This window comes from Rhynchophorus ferrugineus, unplaced genomic scaffold (assembly GCF_030347505.1).
Source record: "Rhynchophorus ferrugineus isolate W39M unplaced genomic scaffold, kcgeb_rfMv2 rfM5, whole genome shotgun sequence".
In the NCBI taxonomy this organism is placed as follows: domain Eukaryota; kingdom Metazoa; phylum Arthropoda; class Insecta; order Coleoptera; family Curculionidae; genus Rhynchophorus; species Rhynchophorus ferrugineus.
Window position 1 is genome coordinate 27,914,751 of NW_027472584.1, and position 26,219 is coordinate 27,940,969.

Genomic DNA, 26,219 nt, shown 5'->3' on the forward strand with positions numbered 1-26,219 from the left:
ATATAAAATTATTTTTCTATTGGATACATTAATTGAGTAGAACAAAGATATATTTTTTTTTATTCTTAACAAGTATTTATTTTTACTTATTTATAATATTTTGGTATTTATTATTTAATAAATACTAATTACTAGTTAATTATTTAAAAAAATGGATATATATATATATATATATATATATATATATATATATATATATATATATATATATATATATACATATCAAAATTCGTTCCAACCGTTTAAGAGGATTGCAATTATGTACACACAGACAGGATATATATATGTATATAAAAATATGTATATAAAATTATTTTTCAATTGTATACATGAATTGAATAAAACATTTTTTTATTTTTTTTATTCTAAACAAATAATTGCTTGTTTGTCAACCAGAGAATTTGAAACGATCTTTTTAGAGCAGAAAGTCACGTTTCAATAAACGAAAAAAAATGGATATATATATATATATATATATATATATATATATATATATATATATATATATATCTGGAGAAAAATTACTTTGAAAATATCTCCATCATAAATTTCCCTTAATATAGATTATAGACACTAGTATTACAGCCTGTAGATATATTTAGAACATGGACAATTTATTTGTATTTGTACGTGTGAAAACAGTAAATAAACTCGGTGACTGTTTTTTAAAATTCTACCGAACAAACGCTAAAAAAAGATGGTATATTAACCATTACCAACATTCCCTGGTTATTTATCTTTGACAGGTTTGAAAACAAACTCTTTTTGACAGAGAGAAGAGTGGAACTTTGAACCTAAATAAAAACTAAACTGAGGTATTTTTATATATTTTAGTGTCCTGTTCATTCAACTGTCATATTTAAAAGAAAAACGTTGCAAAAGTTCAAACCTATAGTATATTTTTGTCATTTTTGTCGTATATATATTTAATCGTAAAAATTTAGAATTTTTAATAATTTTTATACATTTTGCTCTAACTCAAAGAAAAATACAGATATGTTAATGTATTTATCACCACATATAGAGAATTTTCAGTTCTATTTAGTAGTGTAATCAAAATTTCGATATTGTTGAAAATGTAGAAGATACTAGATTTATTATAGTTTTCGAAACAACAGACAAAATCAGCACTTTTTCCATATTTTCGAATTTTCGGTCATTTTTAGACTTTTTGCTCTAACTCAAAGAGGATATATTAATATAATTATCACCATATGTAGAGAATGTTTAGCTTTATATATTAGCGCAATCAAAAGAAAAAATTTCCATGAAAAGTCGTGTAAATTTCGAATTTTGTGCCATTTTTAGACTTAGTTCTAACTCAAAGAACAGTAGAGATATATTAATGTAATTATCGCCATATATAGAGAATTTCGAGTTCTACTTAGCAGTATAATCAAAATATAGTTTCCTCTTCATTTATCTGTCATATTTAAAAGAAAAACGTTGCAAAAGTTCAAACCTATAGTATATTTTTGTCGTACATATATTTAGTCGTAAAAATTAAGAATTTTTAATAATTTTTTATACATTTTGCTCTAACTCAAAGAAAAATACAGATATGTTAATGTATTTATCACCACATATAGAGAATTTTCAGTTCTATTTAGTAGTGTAATCAAAATTTCGATATTGTTTAGTATGTATGTAAATGTAGAAGATACTAGATTTCTTATAGTTTTCGAAACAACAAACAAAATCAGCACTTTTTCCATATTTTCGAATTTTCGGTCATTTTTAGACTTTTTGCTCTAACTCAAAGAGGATATATTAATATAATTATCACCATATGTAGAGAATGTTTAGCTTTATATATTAGCGCAATCAAAAGAAAAAATTTCCATGAAAAGTCGTGTAAATTTCGAATTTTGTGCCATTTTTAGACTTAGTTCTAACTCAAAGAACAGTAGAGATATATTAATGTAATTATCGCCATATATAGAGAATTTCGAGTTCTACTTAGCAGTATAATTAAAATATAGTTTCCTCTTCATTTAACTGTCATATTAAAAGAAAAACGTTGTAAGACTTCCAACTCACAGTACATTTTTTGGTCTTAAATTATCCTCGGTGATTCACAAAGATATTCGTTCTTTATATAAATCGCTAAAAGACAAAAATTCGGATGAGTTTTATTATCTAAGAATAGTCCGGTTAGAAGAATTATGAAGTAAATGCAGAAGATTGTAAATAAATGGCCAGTAATGAACTATTCTTTCTGTCAGGCATAAAATTTAGACGGTTCTCGTTTTAGAATAACGTACCATAAAACCCGACCAAAAAAGATAAATTCTACGAAATGTAATTATGTTTATAATTTAAATTTTTAAATTATTACTTTTTCTGTGATCCTATCACAGGCCATGTATTTTCATAATATATATAAGCGAGGGTTGTATATTTTTATCGCAAGACGGAAATTATATAAGGGATGAAGGAATGCCTCTACGTTTTATAGTATTTTGAGGTCAACTTATAAACATGTATATATTAAATAAAACGTTTAATATTCGCCTTCTTTTATTAAACCGCGATGATGTAGTTACGTTTATGAATATTGTGGTCGTAAATAATTCAGTTAATTATCTTTCTTTTGTAAAACGGTTATGAAAGGGGTGAGACTTTTCTGTCGATATATGCTCAAGAACCATTGAAAAACGAAAAAGGATTCCTTTTAATTTGAAATTTTATTGTCAAAAATCGGTACAATGTGTTTTATTCAAAGAATTTTCTGTCGATAGCTGCTACTTTTTCCACTCCATCTTTCAGGCAATTTACGAATCCTTATCGAAAGAACGATGTATCTTTTGAGGCTATCCACAAGTCGATTTTTTATTATCTTCACAGGAACTGATCGACAGGTCACGACTCATATCTCGTAACAAGTAGTAATCAGAAGGAGCAAGGTCTGGAGAATACGAGGCGGCGGAGTAGCAGTTCCAATTTTAATGTTTCCAAATATTTTTTCTCTGATTTTGTAACATATGGTCGAACGTTGTTTATCTGTCGTGTCTTTGCTCGTATTCGGGTCGATTTTCGCGCAATGCTTTGCTAAAACTCATCAATTGTAGTTGATAGTGATCCCCATTGAGAGCTTCATCGAGTAATGCCTTCAAATGCTCGTATAAAACATTTTATTGACTGTCCAGAACGCTCTTTGTCTTCGGTGTCAAAATAGAAACCTTTAAAACGTTAAAACCAGTATTCACATAATGAAATCGATAGAGCATGTTTTTCACCATTCTTTTAACTTATTTTATTTCTGCTGCTTGTATCTTACTTTTATCTCTCTCTGACAATACCCACGAATGTCTCTAAATTGCCCTGTATACTTTAATTTTTTAATTTTCCTTGATATTTAATTTTTATTTTTGAATTTGATATTTTTAGTAAAGCACAAATTCCTGTTTTTTTCCAATTGCTCTATTTCTCGACCCTATTTATTACTTCTGGCACTTCTACAGCGTGCAGCAAAAGTCCTGCTACCATTGACGCAATTTCCGCTGAGTGGCAATAATGGAAGAATTATTTCCAATAAATATTATCACTATTTCTGCTCGTTCTTGTGGCGTAGATATATCCATAATAAAATTCGGACGTCTACACAACACAATGGTTAAAGCGAAACTGAGGTAAACACCACATAACCAAGATGGCACGCAATTAAAATCGTAGCGGGACTTTTGCCCCACATTAGTGTCAAATCAAAACGGTAGAGGGATTTGTGCCCCACCTTATATATCCATGACTTTTCTTTAACTTTTATTCTCTTAATATAATATTCCATCTGTTTAAGATATTTATTATTATAAATCACCAAAGATCAAAATGACACTTCTTGCAGAATGTTTCAATATTGTAAGAGCGTGGAGCAATGCTGTCCGCTCCTCTTAAAATATTAATTGCTTCTTAGTTTATAAATAATTATGATATTTGGACGTCCGACATTGTTTGTATAGAGCCAGGGAAAGACATCAAGTTAATATCTTTAGGGTAAAAAGTTTTATGGGCCCCTTTTCTCGGAAATTATCTTTTCAACTGTAGTTACTTATTCGTACTGAATGTTTCCGGATATATGGCCGTGTTTTGGATCAATAAATGGGACAAAGTTGAACAGAACATTCTTTTATATATGACCGTTTTATCGGAAACGTATTAACTTTACAAAGTAATTATTTTTCTCGTTGTGTAATGTAAAGTGTACAAACAAAGATAGTTTTGAAGTTGTTGACCTTTTGAGCTAACTCAAAGTAAAATAGAGAGATGGTCCTGTAATTATCGTCACATATAGTGAATTTTGGGCTCTATTTAGTAGGGTAATCAAAATTATTTAAATAAATTCAATATTATTTAAAATGTAGAAGATACTAGAGCTCTTATAGATTTTAGAACAAATATGAATATTTTAATCTTAGTTTATATTTCATAAACTGTTCTAAATAATTAGAAATAAATGGTTTTATCGCTTTTTGCACCATTAAAAACATAAACCAAAAAAGTTTGAAGCCATTTCCAGACCCAAAAAAAATCGGCTCTTTTTCCATATATATAGTCGTGAAAATTTAGAGTTTTCGGTCATTTTTAGACTTTTTGCTCTAAGTCGAAGAAAAATAGACATATATTAATGTAATTATCATCACATATAGAGAATTTTGAGCTCTATTTAGTAGAGTAATCAAGATTTCGATATTGTTTAAAATGCAGAAGATACTAGAGCTCTTATAGATTTTAGAACAAATATGAACATTTTAATCTTAGTTTAAATTCTATAAACTATTCTAAATAATTAGAAATAAATGGTTTTATCGCTTTTTTTACCATTAAAAATATAAGCCAAGGAAGTTTGAAGCCATTCCCAGACCTAAAAAAAATCGGCACATTTTCCATATATATAGTCGTGAAAATTTAGAATTTTCCGTCATTTTTAGACTTTTTGCTGTAAGTCGAAGAAAAATAGACATATATTAATGTAATTATCACCACATATAGAGAATTTTTAGCTCTATATAGTAGAGTAATCAAGATTTCGATAGTGTTTAAAATGTAGAAGATACTAGAGCTTTTATAGATTTTAGAGCAAATATGAACATTTTAATCTTAGTTTATATTTCATAAACTGTTCTAAATAATTAGAAATAAATGGTTTTATCGCTTTTTGCACCATTAAAAACATAAACCAAAAAGTTTGAAGCCATTTCCAGACCTAAAAAAAAAATCGGCACTTTTTCCATATATATAGTCGTGAAAATTTAGAATTTTCCGTCATTTTTAGACTTTTTGCTCTAAGTCGAAGGGAAATAGACATATATTAATGTAATTATCACCACATATAGAGAATTTTGAGGTCTATTTAGTAGAGTAATCAAGATTTCGATATTGTTTAAAATGTAGAAGATACTAGAGCTTTTATAGATTTTAGAACAAATATGAACATTTTAGTCTTAGTTTATATTTCATAAACTGTTCTAAATAATTAGAAATGAATGGTTTTATCGCTTTTTGCACCATTAAAAACATAAACCAAGAAAGTTTGAAGCCATTTCCAGACCTAAAAAAAAATCGGCACTTTTTCCATATATATAGTCGTGAAAATTTAGAATTTTCCGTCATTTTTAGACTTTTTGCTCTAAGTCGAAGAGAAATAGACATCTATTAATGTAATTATCACCACATATAGAGAATTTTGAGCACTATTTAGTAGAGTAATCAAGATTTCGATATTGTTCAAAATGTAGAAGATACTAGAGCTTTTATAGATTTTAGAACAAATATGAACATTTTAATCTTAGTTTATATTTCATAAACTGTTCTAAATAATTAGAAATGAATGATTTTATCGCTTTTTGCACCATTAAAAACATAAACCAGAAAAGTTTGAAGCCATTTCCAGACCTAAAAAAAAATCGGCACTTTTTCCATATATATAGTCGTGAAAATTTAGAATTTTCCGTCATTTTTAGACTTTTTGCTCTAAGTCGAAGAGAAATAGACATCTATTAATGTAATTATCACCACATATAGAGAATTTTGAGCACTATTTAGTAGAGTAATCAAGATTTCGATATTGTTCAAAATGTAGAAGATACTAGAGCTTTTATAGATTTTAGAACAAATATGAACATTTTAATCTTAGTTTATATTTCATAAACTGTTCTAAATAATTAGAAATGAATGGTTTTATCGCTTTTTGCACCATTAAAAACATAAACCAAAAAAGTTTGAAGCCATTTCCAGACCTAAAAAAAAATCGGCACTTTTTCCATATATATAGTCGTGAAAATTTAGAATTTTCCGTCATTTTTAGACTTTTTGCTCTAAGTCGAAGAGAAATAGACATCTATTAATGTAATTATCACCACATATAGAGAATTTTGAGCACTATTTAGTAGAGTAATCAAGATTTCGATATTGTTCAAAATGTAGAAGATACTAGAGCTTTTATAGATTTTAGAACAAATATGAACATTTTAATCTTAGTTTATATTTCATAAACTGTTCTAAATAATTAGAAATGAATGGTTTTATCGCTTTTTGCACCATTAAAAACATAAACCAGAAAAGTTTGAAGCCATTTCCAGACCTAAAAAAAAATCGGCACTTTTTCCATATATATAGTCGTGAAAATTTAGAATTTTCCGTCATTTTTAGACTTTTTGTTCTAAGTCGAAGAGAAATAGACATCTATTAATGTAATTATCACCACATATAGAGAATTTTGAGCACTATTTAGTAGAGTAATCAAGATTTCGATATTGTTCAAAATGTAGAAGATACTAGAGCTTTTATAGATTTTAGAACAAATATGAACATTTTAATCTTAGTTTATATTTCATAAACTGTTCTAAATAATTAGAAATGAATGGTTTTATCGCTTTTTGCACCATTAAAAACATAAACCAAAAAAGTTTGAAGCCATTTCCAGACCTAAAAAAAAATCGGCACTTTTTCCATATATATAGTCGTGAAAATTTAGAATTTTCCGTCATTTTTAGACTTTTTGCTCTAAGTCGAAGGGAAATAGACATATATTAATGTAATTATCATCACATATAGAGAATTTTGAGCTCTAGTTAGTAGAGTAATCAAGATTTCGATATTGTTTAAAATGCAGAAGATACTAGAGCTTTTATAGATTTTAGAACAAATATGAACATTTTAATCTTAGTTTATATTTCATAAACTGTTCTAAATAATTAGAAATAAATGGTTTTATCGCTTTTTGCACCATTAAAAACATAAACCAAGAAAGTTTGAAGCCATTTCCAGACCTAAAAAAAATCGGCACTTTTTCCATATATATAGTCGTGAAAATTTCTAATTTTTATAATTTTTAGACCTTTTGCTTTGACGTAAAGACAAGTACAGATATATTAATGTCATTATCATCAAATATAGAGAATTTTGAACTCTATTTTATCGTGTAATTGAAATTTTTTCAATGTTATTTAAAATAAGGGAGATACATTGTTTGTTATAGGTTTAGGGCAAAAATGAATATCTTAATTTTAGCGTATATTCCTTTAGCAATTATAAAATAATAAGTATAAAGTATAAATTTTTATAATTATTTATAAAAAGTTCAAGCCAATCTAGGGATTAGAAAATTTTAACAATTTTTCATTTATATTCTGTAATCTAATTGTTATTTAAATGATACAAATTAATCATTTTCGTCGTTGTGTAACTTCAAGTAAGAAATATTAAATTTGTAAAATAATATTGTATTATTTGTCAACTTTTAAAGCAGATTATCTAACTTTTGACAAAAAAAAAGCAATAACGAAGCACCTGCTATGGAATAATGAAATTTCGTTTATGTTTTTAGAACAACATTCAACGTGTGTGATGTAGTTTATAACTTTGTTTTATGTTTTAATTTATTTATCAATTTCCTAACTTCAACAAATTCGTGTTTATAGTCCTGCGGGACCGAAATCATTTGTCTAAAATAAATTTTATGCCGCCATTTCCCATATTGGAGGCTAAACTAATAAATACTCAATCGAATTGTGTGTTATATTGGCGTAATTAGGGTATTTTATCTAGCACCTATGCAAATTATTCAATCAGGAATAGTAATGTTGTTGGATTTAATGGTTCCCTCGAAAAATATGTGCCGCAGATCAAGATTAATATTCGGCTTTTGTACGAATCTCCGTTCTTTTTCCTCAATAAAGCACCAGAAATAGTTGGCATAGTTGCTGTTTTGATTGATGACTGGTGCGGAATACAAGCTGTCAATTTACGATTTTTATTTCAGAAATAATACTGACGTACGTATTAAGCTGATATCTTGAATGAAACTAATATGAAAATTTCGATTTAGTTTATATTTGATAAACGATTCTAAATAGGCCAATATAAATTCTATTTTCATCATTAAAAACATAAACAAAAAAAGTTTCAAAACACTTGCATCAAGATTTTAAAATTGTTTAAATCGTAGAAGATGAAATAATTTTTACAGATTTTTGGAATAAATATGAAGATTTCAATTTTAGTTTACATTTCATAAATTATTATATTTTTTTATTATTTAATTATTACATTGTTACTAGTCGTTTCCGACTAACCTACAATTTGTCTTTATGGTAACTATTAAATCCAGATATAACTAGAAGGACCCATCGGCCCTATCTCAGTCTTTGGTGAAATAATGTTTATACATGTCACTGCTGTATTTTTTTATTATATGCACTTCACTACACAACACTACACAAGATCAGAGGGTTTGATTCTTTTGAGTTTGTGTCCTGTTCTAGTGGTATCCAATAGTGGCAATATTTCACTATTCGTATGAGAATGGAGTCTTTCCTCATGCCCCTTTGCAATTATCTTGATTTCTTGACTGATCTGAAGGTCTCGATGTAGGTAATCAGTCCTATAGTAATTGGGTGTGCCCATAATACCTCTCAGGACTTTGTTCTGAAAAATTTGTATTTCTTTATGTTAATTTGCAAAACATTCCCATAATTGAACTCCGTATGTCCATATAGGTTTCAGTATTTGCTTATATAATAGCAATTTATTATGTACTGATAATTACGATTTTTTCCAAATTAGTTCATTTTCCTATATTTCAATTTTAGTTCTTTTCTTTTCTTCTTTATATGTTCTTTCCAGCGAAGTTTTGCACCAAGATTCATTTCGAGATATTTAGCATAGTTGCTATATGGAATGATAGTATTATTTAAAGTTATTGGTGCTTGTACGATATGAATGTAGGTGAACTGCTCATGCACAGATTTACTTTCATTAATTTTTATTTTCCAAGCTTGTGTCCAGTTATTTATATTGTCACTTGACTGTTGTAATTTTCGTGAGGCTTCTTCACATAAACTTCATATACAGATAGCTATAATCGCAGTATCATCAGCAAATGTAGCCATCGTAATATTGTCCATTTGTGGTATATCACAAGTGTAGAGTGGATAATGCATTGGCTTCAGTACACTTCCTTGTGGTACACCTGCTTTAGCTTCTTTTATTGTAGAGTAAGCTTCTTCTTGTTTAATTCTGGTTGTAATGTACGATTTTAGTAGTAACATTTTCTGTAGTTTATGAACAAGGTCTTCATGCCAAACCTTATCAATGGCTTGTGCTACATCTAAGAATATAGCTGAGCATACTTTTCTACTTCCGTAGGCTTTTTCAATAACATCTGTTATTCTATTGACCTGGTCAATTGTTGAATGCTTGTTAATAAACCCAAACTGGTGTGTTGGTATTAGGTTCTTTCTCGCTATGATCGGTTTTATACTTTTCAGTAGGAATTTTTCTAAAACCTTAGATATTACTGACAAGAGTGATATACGTCTATAGGCTTTTATTTCGTTTGGTGACTTCCCAGGTTTTGGGATACTATTATAAATAAGTAAAAATAAATCACTTTTATCAGTAAACATAAACCAGAAAAGTTTCAAGGCGTTCCAAGGCCTGAAAAAGTGCCTGTTGGCACTTTTTCCACATATAGTGTCGAAATTTTGGAATTTTTTGTTATATCTAGACTTTTTACTCTAACTCAAGGAAAATTAGAGATACATTAATGTAATTTTCACCACAAATAGAGAATTTTGAGATCTATTTACTAAAGTAATCAAAACTTCAGTATTGTTAAGATTATAAAATATACAATAATTCCTACATTTTTTTTTGTTCTGGCCTAAAACCAGGCGGTGGAACGGTGTTATGTCGACCAGCTCGCGAACAAGCGCGTTTTCAGGAGAACTTGAGCTGAGTTGTTGTTTGTGGAATGATTGAGATATGAAGTGCTTGATTTCTGGAGTGTCAGTTTCCCTATGAATTTGATTATTTCTGACAAACCATGGAGCGTTTAATATTCTCCTGAGGAGCTTATTTTGGAAAACTTGAAGCCGTTAGACCTGGTTGGGTGTAACAAACTTGAAGTAGACATTAGATCCGTAGAGGAGTACCGACCGAATTAACATCTTGTAAAATAAGCATTTGATGGAGATGGGAGTAGTTCCTACAGTTTTCAGAGCAATTATGAAAATTTCAATATTTGTTTAATTTCATAAATATTTATAACTTTTTATTCTGGGTTAAAGTGTTTTGTTTTGCCCGAGAAATGATTTAATTAAGTTTGCTTTAGTTATTAGCCAGAGGCTTGTCCATACAGCTATATGCTAAATAAATTTATCTAAATAAATGAAGGACTTAATAATTATGACACCTCTTTTACGTTTAATTTATTAAACGAATAGACCCACACAGAACACCGAAATCACGTAACGCATTTTTTCCCAAAGATTTATTAAATTAATGATAGATGTGTTTTCATCATAGGATTAAACCATCTAAAGACAAATAATGCCAGTTCCAGAGGGTCATAAAGAGGAATTTCGTAAAGTTAGAGAATTAATAAATGAACTAAAGCTTTCGGAACATCCTTTGTAGATGCTCGAGAGGTTAAATAAAGAGAATTCACTTTCAGACACCTTACTTTTTGTTTTAGATAATGGACAAATTCCATTTTGAATTAATAAGGTACGATTATGGGTTTTGTATTCACTTTTTTAACATTTTTGAAGAGGCCGGTAAAAATTGTGAAAAAAGAAAGTGAAATTTTCGAATTTTTGACCATGGCTTGGCATATATTTATCGCAGCATTGTGAGCTCTAAATTTACAGTGCAATCAAAATTTCAATATTTATATTTCATTAACTATTTTAAATAAGTAAATATAAGGGCTGTTACCGTTTTTTTTAACAATAAATAAAATAAACCAGAAATATTTCAATTCTCATACGAGATACATTAATGTAATTATCACCAAATATAGAGAATTTTCAGCTCTATTTAGTACAGTAATTAAAATTTCAATATTGTTTAAAATGTATAAGATACTATATCTCATACAGTTTTTAGAACAAATATGAATATTTTAATTTTAGTTTATATTTCGTAAACCATTATAAATTATTAAAAATAAATAGTTTTATCGGTTTTTTCTCTATTAATAACATAAACCAGAAAAGTTTCAATCCTATTCTTAGACCTAAAAAGAATTGACACTTTTTCTATATATATATATATATATATATATATATATATATATATATATATATATAGTCATGAAAATTTCGAAATTTTGGGTCATTTTAGACTTTTCGCTCTAACTCAATTTAAAATAGAGATATATTAATGCAATTATTACCTAATATAGAGAATTTTCAGCTCTATTTAGTATAGTAATTATAATTTAAATTTTGTGTTATTTTTTTTTAATTTTCAAACACGCTGGTAAAGAAATGGGAACAGCTTTTAGCATAGTATAATAGTTGAATCTAAATTAGCGTGATGGCTGGTCAGGATGTGTATTAATTAGTATAATGGGACACTTTTTTTATTAAAAATGGTCGTAATGCGTGTACAACCTTCGCATGTTTACGTTTTACACATTCTTCCAACATTTACACGCCTAAAAATATTTTGTATCACTGGCGAGGCTGCCAGATATTTATATATATACGAGGGTGGCCCGGTAAATACTTAGCTTACAAACGAAAAACGAAAATGTTGGAAAAGTGGTCACAAAACTGAAAAAAAAACATGGTCTCCTTTTAGCTCGATACACTTGACTCAGCGATGCTCTAACTTCTTTAACCAGTCCGAAGCCTTAAATCTTATACCTGTAACGTATTTAATCATTTGACTTGAATTTCTGTTCGGCGAGCGACTGTTTCAAGTTCGGAAACAAAAAGAAATCGCACGGTATCAAATCTGGCGAATACGGTGGATGGGGCACCAATAATTCGGCATAGACCATGCTCTTTTCCAGGTAGTCGATGTAAATCACACTTTGTGAATCTCTGAAGACGATGGCCACTACCTTTCCTTCCGATAGGTTAGTTGTCGCCTTCTTCGTAGCACGTTCGCCGGGTGAAGTCTGTTGTTTCGACTGTTCCTTGGTCTCTGGTGTATACCAGTGATTCTGTGTTTCGTTGACAGTCACGAACCGACCCTTAGGATTACGCTTAAACAGCATCAATCACTGCTCTGAAATATCTATTCAAAATATCAGTGAACTCACGTCATCACCATGTCGAATATATTGTATATGTATATTTTTTTTAATCAGAGTTTGTATTAAACCAGAAAAACATGATTTCGCATGTGGATTCTTTCGATAAACAAATTGGTAATTTTACAGTAGTGATATTATTGATTAAAAGCTAAAACCGCGTGTTAGATGACAGCATATAACCTTTCCATTTTTCGCTCCATTCGAATGAATTCACTCCAGAATTAAATTTGCCTCGATAACTTCACAATTCGATTTACATTTGTTTCCCATTGCATATAAATAGATAAACTGTTTGTTAGATATATTGAATTACGTGATTTTTTTTCTTTTCATTTTTCAAATTGTTCGAAATTATTGTGCAATTCAGACTATAATATAATTTATTAGCCGAAATGTATTGGATATTTTATGACGACTAATTTAAATAACGTAGAATAATGTTGATAATATTATGAAAGTAGTACGCAATGTTTATACATTAATATATAGGTTGGGGCAAAAGTCCCGCTACCATTTCGATTTGACACTGACGTGGGGCAAAGGTCCCGCTACCATTTTGATTGCACGCCATCTTGGTTATGTGACGTTTAGCTCAGTTTCGCTTTATCCATTATGTTGTGTGGACGTCCAAATTTTATTATGGATAAATATACGTCATAAAAACGAGCAGAAGTAGTGGCAATATTTACTGAACATGGTGAAGTGGTCACAAAACTGAAAAAAAAACATGGTCTCCTTTTAGCTCGATACACTTGACTCAGCGATGCTCTAACTTCTTTAACCAGTCCGAAGCCTTAAATCTTATACCTGTAACGTATTTAATCATTTGACTTAAATTTCTGTTCGGCGAGTGACTGTTTCAAGTTCGGAAACAAAAAGAAATCGCACGGTATCAAATCTGGCGAATACGGTGGATGGGGCACCAATAATTCGGCATAGACCATGCTCTTTTCCAGGTAGTCGATGTAAATCACACTTTGTGAATCTCTGAAGACGATGGCCACTACCTTTCCTTCCGATAGGTTAGTTGTCGCCTTCTTCGTAGCACGTTCGCCGGGTGAAGTCTGTTGTTTCGACTGTTCCTTGGTCTCTGGTGTATACCAGTGATTCTGTGTTTCGTTGACAGTCACGAACCGACCCTTAGGATTACCCTTAAACAGCATCAATCACTGCTCTGAAATATCTATTCAAAACATCAGTGAACTCACGTCATCGCCATGTCGAATGTATTGTATATGTATATTTTTTTTAATCAGAGTTTGTATTAAACCAGAAAAACATGATTTCGCATGTGGATTCTTTCGATAAACAAATTGGTAATTTTACAGTAGTGATATTATTGATTAAAAGCTAAAACCGCGTGTTAGATGACAGCATATAACCTTTCCATTTTTCGCTCCATTCGAATGAATTCACTCCAGAATTAAATTTGCCTCGATAACTTCACAATTCGATTTACATTTGTTTCCCATTGCACATAAATAGATAAACTGTTTGTTAGATATATTGAATTACGTGATTTTTTTTCTTTTCATTTTTCAAATTGTTCGAAATTATTGTGCAATTCAGACTATAATATAATTTATTAGCCGAAACGTATTGGATATTTTATGACGACTAATTTAAATAACGTAGAATAATGTTGATAATATTATGAAAGTAGTACGCAATGTTTATAAATTAATATATAGGTTGGGGCAAAAGTCCCGCTACCATTTCGATTTGACACTGCCGTGGGGCAAAGGTCCCGCTACCATTTTGATTGCACGCCATCTTGGTTATGTGACGTTTAGCTCAGTTTCGCTTTATCCATTATGTTGTGTGGACGTCCAAATTTTATTATGGATAAATATACGTCATAAAAACGAGCAGAAATAGTGACAGTATTTACTGAACATAATCGTTCCATTATTTCCATTCAGCGGAAATTGCGTCAATGGTAGCGGGACTTTTGCCACGTTGTATACGTAAAAATTATATCCTACAATTTACACCACATTTGAATTTGCCGCTATTTGTACAGTGAAAGGTCGACAACCCAACAACATACAGCTTGCTTTAACTCAAAGAAAAATAGAGATATATTAATGTAATTACCATTACATATAGAGAACATTGAGCTCTGCTTAGTGTAATTAAAATTTCATTGTTGTTTAAAATGTAGAAGATAGCTCGTATAGTTTTTGGAACAAATATGCATTTTAATTTTAGATTATATTTCAAAAACCATTATAGATAATTAAAAATAAATACTTTTATATCTTTTTCACCATTCAAAACACATAATTCACTAACATCCATTCAAAATATGGAGGACGATAGCTCAAAAAATTCAAAATGTCTTAAAATCTATTGGTGATGATGAACCAACTGGGCTTCCTATACAAATTCACCCACATTTATACAAACTATTCTCAAAAAGCGTCAATAATTATTAGGTATATTTGGATTTACCAAAAAGTACAATTAAATAAACTGTATTTTGGAAAACCTTATATAATATATCGCACAATATTTATAAAATATTTCGACTTCATAATACATAATGATGAAGATATCTAGCTGGATTTATAGAATATATCATAAGAACGTTTTATCATCACATTAAAACGTTCTGAATATAAATAACAGTTTGGGAGGATCATAAAAAGGAATTTGGCGATGTTAGAACATGAATAAATCGAACTGAATCTTTTTAAAAATGCCCTTTTTAGATATTGTCGAGAAAGGCTGTTGAAATTTTAACCATTTCCCTAAAATTATTGATACGTTTATTTCAACCATTAAGTTATCACATAATACGGTATCTCAACCCATCAATTTTAAATACGTTATTGCTTAGGCAAGGAAGTAATCCACGTGCTTTTTTTAAATTGCATTGTTTAATATTAATCTACTAACTTGATGAATTGACTGAATAGATATATAAAGATGTATTTCAACTTTAAACGTTTATAAACTTTAAACATATAGAAACTATATCACCCTGTGGTCGATAATCGACAGCAATTTATTAATTTAATCATTTTTTTTTCTGACAGAAAAAAAGGGAAGAATTAAAAAATGATGCTTTACTAAAAGTTGTTTTCACAGTATTTTCAATATAAGATCAGAGATGTATTTGATATATATAACACTAGTTAAAATGTATGTTATATTTATGTATGTATGTTAAAAACTATGTATGTCTAAATTAAACATATTAAAATAACAATCTCAAGAACTAAGACTAACTAACCTTTGTTAAATAGCATTTAATTTCCAATAAGTTTGAATAATCAAAAAGGTACTAATAAGTTTAAATTACTACACCACTAAACATTATAACAAAGTATCATAATTATATTATTTTCAGATCTGTAACAGCTTCAGAGCATCAAATATAAGTATATATGTTCTTTCTTTATTTTTATGTTATAAACATAAAAATAGAATAATGAATAAATTAATTTATGTTTGTATATGAGAACAGAGAATATATGAATAAAACAGTTTTAAAATTGATATTAGCATGTATATTAAAACAATAACGAACACACAATTGTTTATTTACAATCGTTAAATTAACTATAGAGTTTTCATAATTTAGGTCTATAAAATAAATAATCAAAATAATTGATACAAAGTTCAAAGAATAAAATGTCATATAGTTACATATTTATCAATGTTTTAAAATGTTTGCAAATTTATTTATAAGCCGACTTACTGGCGCAGTGATGAAGGTGATGGGACGGTCCTCCTACTGTTGCGATGGCCGCGGGTTCGAATCCTGCTGGGGCAGGGTCGTAAATTTATGTTTGTGATTGTTTAAAATTTGTGAATGTTCTAGGCAAGAGTGTAAAATCCCACAAGGAAAATGATACCAGTCACGCCAGTAACCAGGCTGGATAAGACCGGATGTCTTCTGGAATGATTTCTAAAGTTGGTCACTCATCAGTCGGTAGGCTTAATGCTGAGGACCGTGGTTCGGAGCCCACGTTAAACTTTAGGCCCAGTCCAGATAAACCCACAGTTGGTAAAAGGAGACTTTAAAATATATATAAATTTTTTTTATTTATAATAATTCATAATTTCTTTTATTTGTGCTATATTTTCCATCAATATAAATTATGTAGTTAGTTTCATTTTAACTGCTGCATTTCCATTATCCATAATTCTTACCAAATATATATCTACTGTTTTGCATTTTGTCTTTTGTTCCACACGAAACAACAATTCTATAATTGTTAATATACTTTACAATTCTTTACAATTCAATTAAAGAAAATCTAAACACATTTACTAAAGAAACCTGAAGTGAATCTGAAGTCAATACCACTAAAATTCTTAATAACCTTTAAGGAATATAGACCTTTAAGGAATAATAACCTTCAAGGAATAATAAAGGAAATTCTTAATAACCTTTAGTACAATGATATACTATATCTCCAGAACCATATCAATCACCATATCAGTTCTTAACAATTTTTCTTATCTGTTCTCTGTTCACCACACAACACATTAAATCAAAATGAAAAGTGATTTTGAAATTCGAAATATCTTTTAAACCTGACTAATATTGTTAATATGAATATAACACGTTCTTCAGTTCTTCAGAATAAAGTCCTAAGAGGCCTATAAATTCACCCAGATACTATAAAACTGATTACTTCAGATATCACAGACCGTCACTCAGTAAATCAAGAGAATCGTAAGAAATAATTGTGTAAGCTTGTAATTATCATTTTTTTAAACTCACCATATTATCCAGACTTTTGTCCAGGTTATTATTATTTATATTAAAAGTTATTCTGTGGTGGGCAACAATTATTTCGATTGTTTTTTCAAATATTAAATAATGTCTCGTATAAATTAAAATATTTACTAGATCGTTACATGTAGTTTAATTTATCGTTTTAATAACAATTTTATTATATAATTAGTATTTTTATTAACAAGCAACACGGATTGTGTGAATGTCGGTTTATTTTTGAATCGAAATCATTCCAATTAGTCTACGGTAGAAATAAATTTATTTTTTGCATACATCTATATATACCATTTACATTTTCCAATGGGGGGTTTAGAACGTGAAAAATACGCAAATCGTTTGGCGAATAAATTAAGTCTCCTCTTGGTTTATTTATACTTTTTAACACTCAATAAACCTCGCCGATAGAACCGTTTTCTTTTGTATTTAATTGAAAAAAAAATGTTTATAAATAAACATAAGCTTCGGGACAAAATCGTAAATACTTCCGTTGCTTCCTCCGCTTATTAAACTCAATAATTAAAATACTCGAATAACAGACCTTACCCTGACTTATTGAGTTGCTTTGTAGTTGTAATTCCTTGTTTGGGCGAAAAAAAAGTCATACCGAATAAAAATCAATCGTCAGAAAGTGCTTCATGAAAATTGACGCATTTCCTTTTCGTACAAGCTTTTCCAAAAAAAAAAACTAGCCTAACCCTGTCGACTTACAAATATATATATATATATATATATATATATATATATATATATATATATTTTTTTTTTTGTCACATATTGTTATTGATTCTGATATATATGTATATCTTTATAGGCATCTAGAGACCTATCATGTACTTGTACGTAAATACATATACAAAATAATATGAGAATCATAAATATAGTCGTGAACATTTCGAATTTTTGGTCATTTTAAAACTATGTGCTCTAACCTAAAGAAAAATAGAGATATATTAATGCAATTACCACCGCAAATAGAGAATTTTGAGGTCTATTGAACTCTATTCGGAAGTGTAATCAAAATTTTAATATGGTTTCAAAAAAAGATTTCAGCTTTAGTTTATAAATCATTACCTATTGTAAATAATTAAAAATAAATGCTTTTCTCGCTTTTTTCACTATTAAAAATATAACCCAGAAAAGTATAAAGCCATTTGCAGACCTAAAAAAATTAATACTTTTTCCATATATATATAGTCGTGAAAATTTCGAATTTTCGGTCATTTTTAGACTTTTTGCTCCAACTCAAAGATAAATAGGGATATATTAATATAGTTATCAAAGGATATAGTGGATTTTGAACTCTGTTCAGTAGTGTAAACAAAATTTCAAATTTTTTTAAAATGTAGAGGATATAACAGCTTTTATAATATTTGGAACATAGATGAATATTTCAATTTTAGTTTATATTTCATAAACTATTGTAAATAATTGAAAATAAATGCTTTTATCGCTTTTTTCGCTATTAAAAACATAAACCAGAAGAGTTTCAAGCCATTCGCAGACCTAAAAAAAATAACACATTTTCCATCGTCGTGAAAATTTCGAATTTTCAGTCATTTTTAGACTTTTTGCTCTAACTAAAAGAGAAATAGGGATATATTAATATAATTATCACAGCATATAGAGGATTTTAAACTCTATTTAGTAGTATAATCAAAATTTTAATATTTTTTAAAATGTAGAGGATATAATAGCTCTTATAGTTTTTGGAACAAATATGAAGATTTAAATTTTAGTTTATATTTCATAAACTATTGTAAATAATTGAAAATAAATGCTTTTGTCGCTTTTTTCGCTATTAAAAACATAAACCAGAAGAGTTTCAAGCCATTCGCAGACCTAGAAAAAATAACACATTTTCCATATATATGGTCGTGAAAATTTCGAATTTTCGGTCATTTTTAGACTTTTTGCTCTAACTCAAAGAGAAATAGGGATATATTAATATAATTATCACAGCATATAGAGGATTTTAAACTCTATTTAGTAGTATAATCAAAATTTTAATATTTTTTAAAATGTAGAGGATATAATAGCTCTTATAGTTTTTGGAACAAATATGAAGATTTAAATTTTAGTTTATATTTCATAAACTATTGTAAATAATTGAAAATAAATGCTTTTGTCGCTTTTTTCGCTATTAAAAACATAAACCAGAAGAGTTTCAAGCCATTCGCAGACCTAAAAAAAATAACACATTTTCCATATATATGGTCGTGAAAATTTCGAATTTTCAGTCATTTTTAGACCTTTTGCTCTAACTAGAAGAGAAATAGGGATATATTAATATAGTTATCACGGCATATAGAGGATTTTAAACTCTATTTAGTAGTATAATCAAAATTTTAATATTTTTTAAAATGTAGAGGATATAATAGCTCTTATAGTTTTTGGAACAAATATGAAGATTTAAATTTTACTTTATATTTCATAAACTATTGTAAATAATTGAAAATAAATGCTTTTATCGCTTTTTTCGCTATTAAAAACATAAACCAGAAGAGTTTCAAGCCATTCGCAGACCTAAAAAAAATAACACATTTTCCATATATATGGTCGTGAAAATTTCGAATTTTCGGTCATTTTTAGACTTTTTGCTCTAACTCAAAGAGAATTAGGGATATATTAATATAATTATCACAGCATATACAGGATTTTAAACTCTATTTAGTAGTATAATCAAAATTTTAATATTTTTTAAAATGTAGAGGATATAATAGCTCTTATAGTTTTTGGAACAAATATGAAGATTTAAATTTTAGTTTATATTTCATAAACTATTGTAAATAATTGAAAATAAATGCTTTTGTCGCTTTTTTCGCTATTAAAAACATAAACCAGAAGAGTTTCAAGCCATTCGCAGACCTAAAAAAAATAACACATTTTCCATATATATGGTCGTGAAAATTTCGAATTTTCAGTCATTTTTAGACCTTTTGCTCTAACTAGAAGAGAAATAGGGATATATTAATATAGTTATCACAGCATATAGAGGATTTTAAACTCTATTTAGTAGTATAATCAAAATTTTAATATTTTTTAAAATGTAGAGGATATAATAGCTCTTATAGTTTTTGGAACAAATATGAAGATTTAAATTTTACTTTATATTTCATAAACTATTGTAAATAATTGAAAATAAATGCTTTTATCGCTTTTTTCGCTATTAAAAACATAAACCAGAAGAGTTTCAAGCCATTCGCAGACCTAAAAAAAATAACACATTTTCCATATATATGGTCGTGAAAATTTCGAATTTTCAGTCATTTTTAGACTTTTTGCTCTAACTAGAAGAGAAATAGGGATATATTAATATAATTATCACACCATATAAAGGATTTTGAACTCTATTTAGTAGTGTAATCAAAATTTCAATATTTTTTAAAATGTAGAGGATATAATAGCTCTTATAGTTTTTGGAACAAATATGAAGATTTAAATTTTAGTTTATATTTCATAAACTATTGTAAATAATTGAAAAAAAAATGCTTTTGTCGCTTTTTTCGCTATTAAAAACATAAACCAGAAGAGTTTCAAGCCATTCGCAGACCTAAAAAAAATAACACATTTTCCATATATATGGTCGTGAAAATTTCGAATTTTCAGTAATTTTTAGACCTTTTGCTCTAACTAGAAGAGAAATAGGGATATATTAATATAGTTATCACAGCATATAGAGGATTTTAAACTCTATTTAGTAGTATAATCAAAATTTTAATATTTTTTAAAATGTAGAGGATATAATAGCTCTTATAGTTTTTGGAACAAATATGAAGATTTAAATTTTACTTTATATTTCATAAACTATTGTATATAATTGAAAATAAATGCTTTTATCGCTTTTTTCGCTATTAAAAACATAAACCAGAAGAGTTTCAAGCCATTCGCAGACCTAAAAAAAATAACACATTTTCCATATATATGGTCGTGAAAATTTCGAATTTTCAGTCATTTTTAGACTTTTTGCTCTAACTAGAAGAGAAATAGGGATATATTAATATAATTATCACACCATATAAAGGATTTTGAACTCTATTTAGTAGTGTAATCAAAATTTCAATATTTTTAAAATTATAGAGGATACAAAAGCTCTTATAGTTTTTGGAACAAATATGAACATTTCAATTTTAGTTTATATTTCATAAACTATTATAAATAATTTAAAATAAATGCTTTTATTGCTTTTTTAATTTTTAAAAACATAAACAAAAAAATGTCAAGCCATTATCAGTGCTAAAAAATGTGACACGTTTTTCCACATATATTTGTCGTTAAATTTTTGAATTTTTGGTTATTTTAAGAGTTTTTCCTCTAATTCCAAGAAAAATAGAGATATATCAATGGAATTACCACCACATATAAATAATTTTGAAGTCAATTTGATAATGTATACGAAATTAATATGTATATTAACTTTTTATATTGGCTTATCACTAATTCTTATAAGTTTTATAAGCCACTTTTTGCCACACGTTATCTTTACGATTTCCAGCGAAATATTTTAAGGTTTGGTTTTTATATTTTTAAGGTCTACTTTTTATATTTCTTCGATGGTTAGCAAATATTATCCATCGCTCAACGACAATTCGTAGAGTATTGATTACAGTTAAATATTTTCTGGTTTCTTTTACAGTGTGTGAATTTAATGTCGGAAAAGTGGACACATTGGTGAGAACAAGTGATATGTTGAATACGACGAATGGGGTAAGTCTTCCAATTTATGAATTTCTATGTAGATTTTCACATATTTCACAACATATAGTTTTAATGATAAAATAAGACAATTGTTTAGTTGACTCAAAATAATCGGAAAAGTGCAATTAAATAAGTTTTTATTAGTAATATATGGATATTGTGCACCTTCTATTTGCATCCAGATTTATTTTTTGGTTAAATAGACACGAACAGAATAAACAATCGATGAATTTGTGCAAGCGGTTAGTTCGATAGCCAAAATACGGATATATTTTAAATAACATTTGCATTTGTTTATTTTTATATTAAACGAACCATTATTCGCAATAATGCAATTTCTTATTGTCCGAACAGTTTTTCGTGTTATTTAAATACATTATAATAATAAAAATAAGGTTTTTTTCACTTGATGGGAACAATTTTCGGTTATTTTAAGTAAATATAAGACACCTGGTGAAACATAAGAAGGAATTTAAAAGGTAATAACAGAAATAAATTTGAAGGGGCCTTTTAAAATCTTCTCGGGTATTCCTAAGGTGGATGGTTTAAATAAACGTCTCACTACCAGCCAGCAAAATATATGAAAATGTCTTTAAAAGACATTTTTGTACAAGTTAGACTCAAAATTATGTCAAAGGCCAACAGAAATGATTATATCGAAATGGCCTATACCGTAACCTAAAGAAATAAATGTACATTCATATATTACAAGCTAAGTATTAACTATATACATTATTCATAATTATTTTCTACTAATAAGTAACCAAATAGAAATTTGTAGTAAATTTATGTACAGTATTAATTGTGGTTATTAATAATAAAGACATCCAATGCCTTTTAATGAATTCAATCTTCTGAATGCATAATTTCTATATTGGAAATAAAGAAACCTATTAGATGAAGATTCCGTGTGTTGCTAAATGTTATTCTTACATAAAAGTGTGTTCCTATAGTAATATTTCCTAGTTTTAACAACAAACCACAGTCACCATATACCCAAAAGACTTTTGGAGTTGTCATAATAAATCCATGTTTCATCCTCATTAACTGTCCAATGAAAAAACTTTTCTTTTTTGTCGTTGAAGCAGTTGCCGACATGTGGACGACTTCAATTCATCTGACAGCCAGTTTCCTTTTTTTTTTAAACCATTTATTTTGCTGTTAATTGCTGGAAAATAGCTTGTAGAATCACATGTAATAAGTGGGTATAGTTTGGCAGCAATCTTGGTCCAACCAAAACCTCCTTCAGCACCTTCAAACTTCATTACCGGTCCGTTCTGATATTCTTGGTCTCTGGAAAAGTTCTCGGTACTATTGTCAATCTAGGAGCTTCAAGGGCAGTTTTTTGCAATCAAAAACAGCAATACTTCCTGTAATTATCGCTTGTTAAGCTTAAAACCAGTCAGAAATGTAATGATAAGGAATTGTGAATAAATATTTTGCCTTGTTATCAGATCCTTGTTCGCCACCATGAGCCCCTATTGTCTACTGGGGCCATTTTTGTAAAACGTCGAGTTTCAATTAGCACCTGTATTAAATTTATCAACAGAAAGGTATAGATAGCAATATACAGTGTAAGCATTCTTGCGAATCGAACATTTTTATCATATGTAAATTAAAAGGCAAACATATTGGTTTTTATTCGAAATTCTTATCCCATCGTATCAAATATTATTATACGGAATGATAAAAACAATTTATAACAGATACGTTCTATCATCGCATTAAACACATTTGGGGAATAAATAATTTCAGCTTCACAGAATCATAAAAAGGAATTTGGCTATGTAGCAACATGAATAAATCTAACTGAATCTTTTAAAACGTCCCTTTTAGATATTCGAGGAAAGAGGAAAATAAAAAAAATAGAAAGATGCGAACAATAAAACTGTTTTAGTGTTATTGTTTAGGTTAATTCATTTTGGTAAATATGACGATCATTATATAATATTCAATATAATAGAAGGATAAAATATAAGCTGAATATATAAAAGGCATAGGTTTATAAGAAAAACCCAGAAATAGGTAGCGTTTAAAATGTCGTTGGATATATCTATATAAATTACAGTGGAGATTTATTATCACGTAATTTGATGAATAACAGTAAATAACTGTTAGGTTAAAACTATACCTATATATAATCAATCAATGTCTTTCAATCATCGATTTCTTCAATAACCAGGAAAAGAAAAACGAATATGGACATTTTTTGTGTGTTATTTTATCGTGTTTTATTAATAACTAAATACAATTTGGGAATTAGTTGCGTATTAAAAATATTCTTTAATGAATACGTCAATTAATATAACAACACAGACATCGTACAGAGTCTTTGTTGTTGTATTGTATTATATTTATAAATGCATAAAATTGAATACCATACTCCCGAATAGACATTAATCAACTTTATGATATCAAAAACTTGTTTTATATAAAATAACAAAGTGTTTGAATGCACGAACAACATTTAGGAGTGTCTATATATAAACAGTATACAACTTTCTTTGTTTCATGTTCGTTTCCAATTAGTTCGCGATGAAATTAAATTTATTTTGGATGTAGCTCTACCATTTACATGTACAAATGTGTTTTCGATACACGGAAATTTCGGCAAACACATTATTCACAATTAGATGATTGATATTCATTAGAATACCCCACATGTCAAGAGGCATATGTTTATAAAAAAATATCCAGAAATGGGTAGCGTTTAAAATGTCGTTGGTTATATCTATATAAATTACAGTGGAGATTTATTATCACGTAATTTGATGAATAACAGTAAATAACTGTTAGGTTAAAACTATACCTATATATAATCAATCAATGTCTTTCAATCATCGATTTCTTCAATAACCAGGAAAAGAAAAACGAATATGCACATTTTTTGTGTGTAATTTTATCGTCTTTTATTAATAACTAAATACAGTTTGGGAATTAAATGCGTATTTAAAATATTGTTTAATGAATACGTCAATTAATATAACAACCCAAACATCGTACAGAGTCTTTGTTGTTGTATTGTATTATATTTATAAATGCATAAAATTGAATATCGTACGCCCGAATAGACATTAATCAACTTCATTATATCAAAAACTTGATTTATATAAAATAACAAAGTGTTTGAATGCATGAACAAAATTGAGGAGTGTCTATATATAAATAGTATACAACTTTCTTTGTTTCATGTTCGTTTCCAATTAGTTCGGGATGAAATTAAATTTATTTTGGATGTAGCTCTACCATTTACATGTACAAATGTGTTTTCGATACACGGAAATTTTGGCAAACACATTATTCGTTTTTCCACACTTTATTCAACAATTAGTTCAATGATAGACTATCAATCATTAAAATAACCAATAAATATTTGTTATAGTTACGAAAGTAATACAAATGCAAAGAAATGTCTGTTTATTTGTATTACTGGTATAATATTTGCATTCAACCATATTTAACGAATAGCTAAATTCGATTTTTAAGCGACGGTTTGACTTAATATTGTAGAACAGAATTTATATAAAATAGAAAATGAACAAAAGCCAATATCGTGTCTTGGACTTAACATATTTAGAAAATTTATGGCACCTATTCGGGTTTGAATATAATTTTTCTATCTTCCGTGGAATGATTTATATTTTTACCGGAATATGTGATCGATTTATATATATATATATATATATATATATATATATACCGGAAAAAAATTAAAACTAATTTAATTATTTACCGAATATATCCAAACGTTGGTAATCTTGAGGGGTGGCTTCCACACCTAATCCAATTCCGACATAGAGAATTAACAATAAAAACAAGAAAAATGACATAGTAATGGCACAAAAGCACTGAACATTATACGATCGCGGCTATGCAAAAACGCTCCAGCCAGAGAACCGTCCGCACTCTCTGCCTTTTCGATAACGTCTGAGCGCCAGACCCTCTGTATGATAGGCTCGAGTAGTTTCTTTTAACAGCACCAGCGCAATTAACAATAGAGCTTATTTCCTTCTTTCCTGCTAGGGAATGGTATAAAGTAGTGACATCTCCTTATCTTTTGTTTGGGACGAGACGGCAAGCTGCACTTTTCACTTTTTCCTTTTCGTTGCTCTTCCTTAAAAGTCGAATGTGTACTTATATTTTTATCTTTTAATATAAGCTCTTGTACGAGAAAGCTTTCTTTTCAAAATATTCGACATGATGTTCCAACGACTGTTGTCATTA

The 26,219-nt window shown here is 28.4% G+C and overlaps 1 protein-coding gene across 2 annotated transcripts in view; it reads right to left on the bottom strand.

The window, feature by feature from the left end:
* The window catches only part of LOC143197137 (uncharacterized), a 103,321-nt gene extending 77,391 nt beyond the window's left edge, over positions 1-25,930 (bottom strand). For both annotated transcript variants that reach the window (XM_076405341.1, XM_076405342.1), the window contains exon 1: positions 25,729-25,930. In XM_076405341.1, the coding sequence (XP_076261456.1) occupies positions 25,729-25,825 (97 nt within the window). In that variant the 5' untranslated portion in view covers positions 25,826-25,930. The remainder of the gene's footprint in view (positions 1-25,728) is intronic.
* Positions 25,931-26,219: the final 289 nt, after the last annotated feature.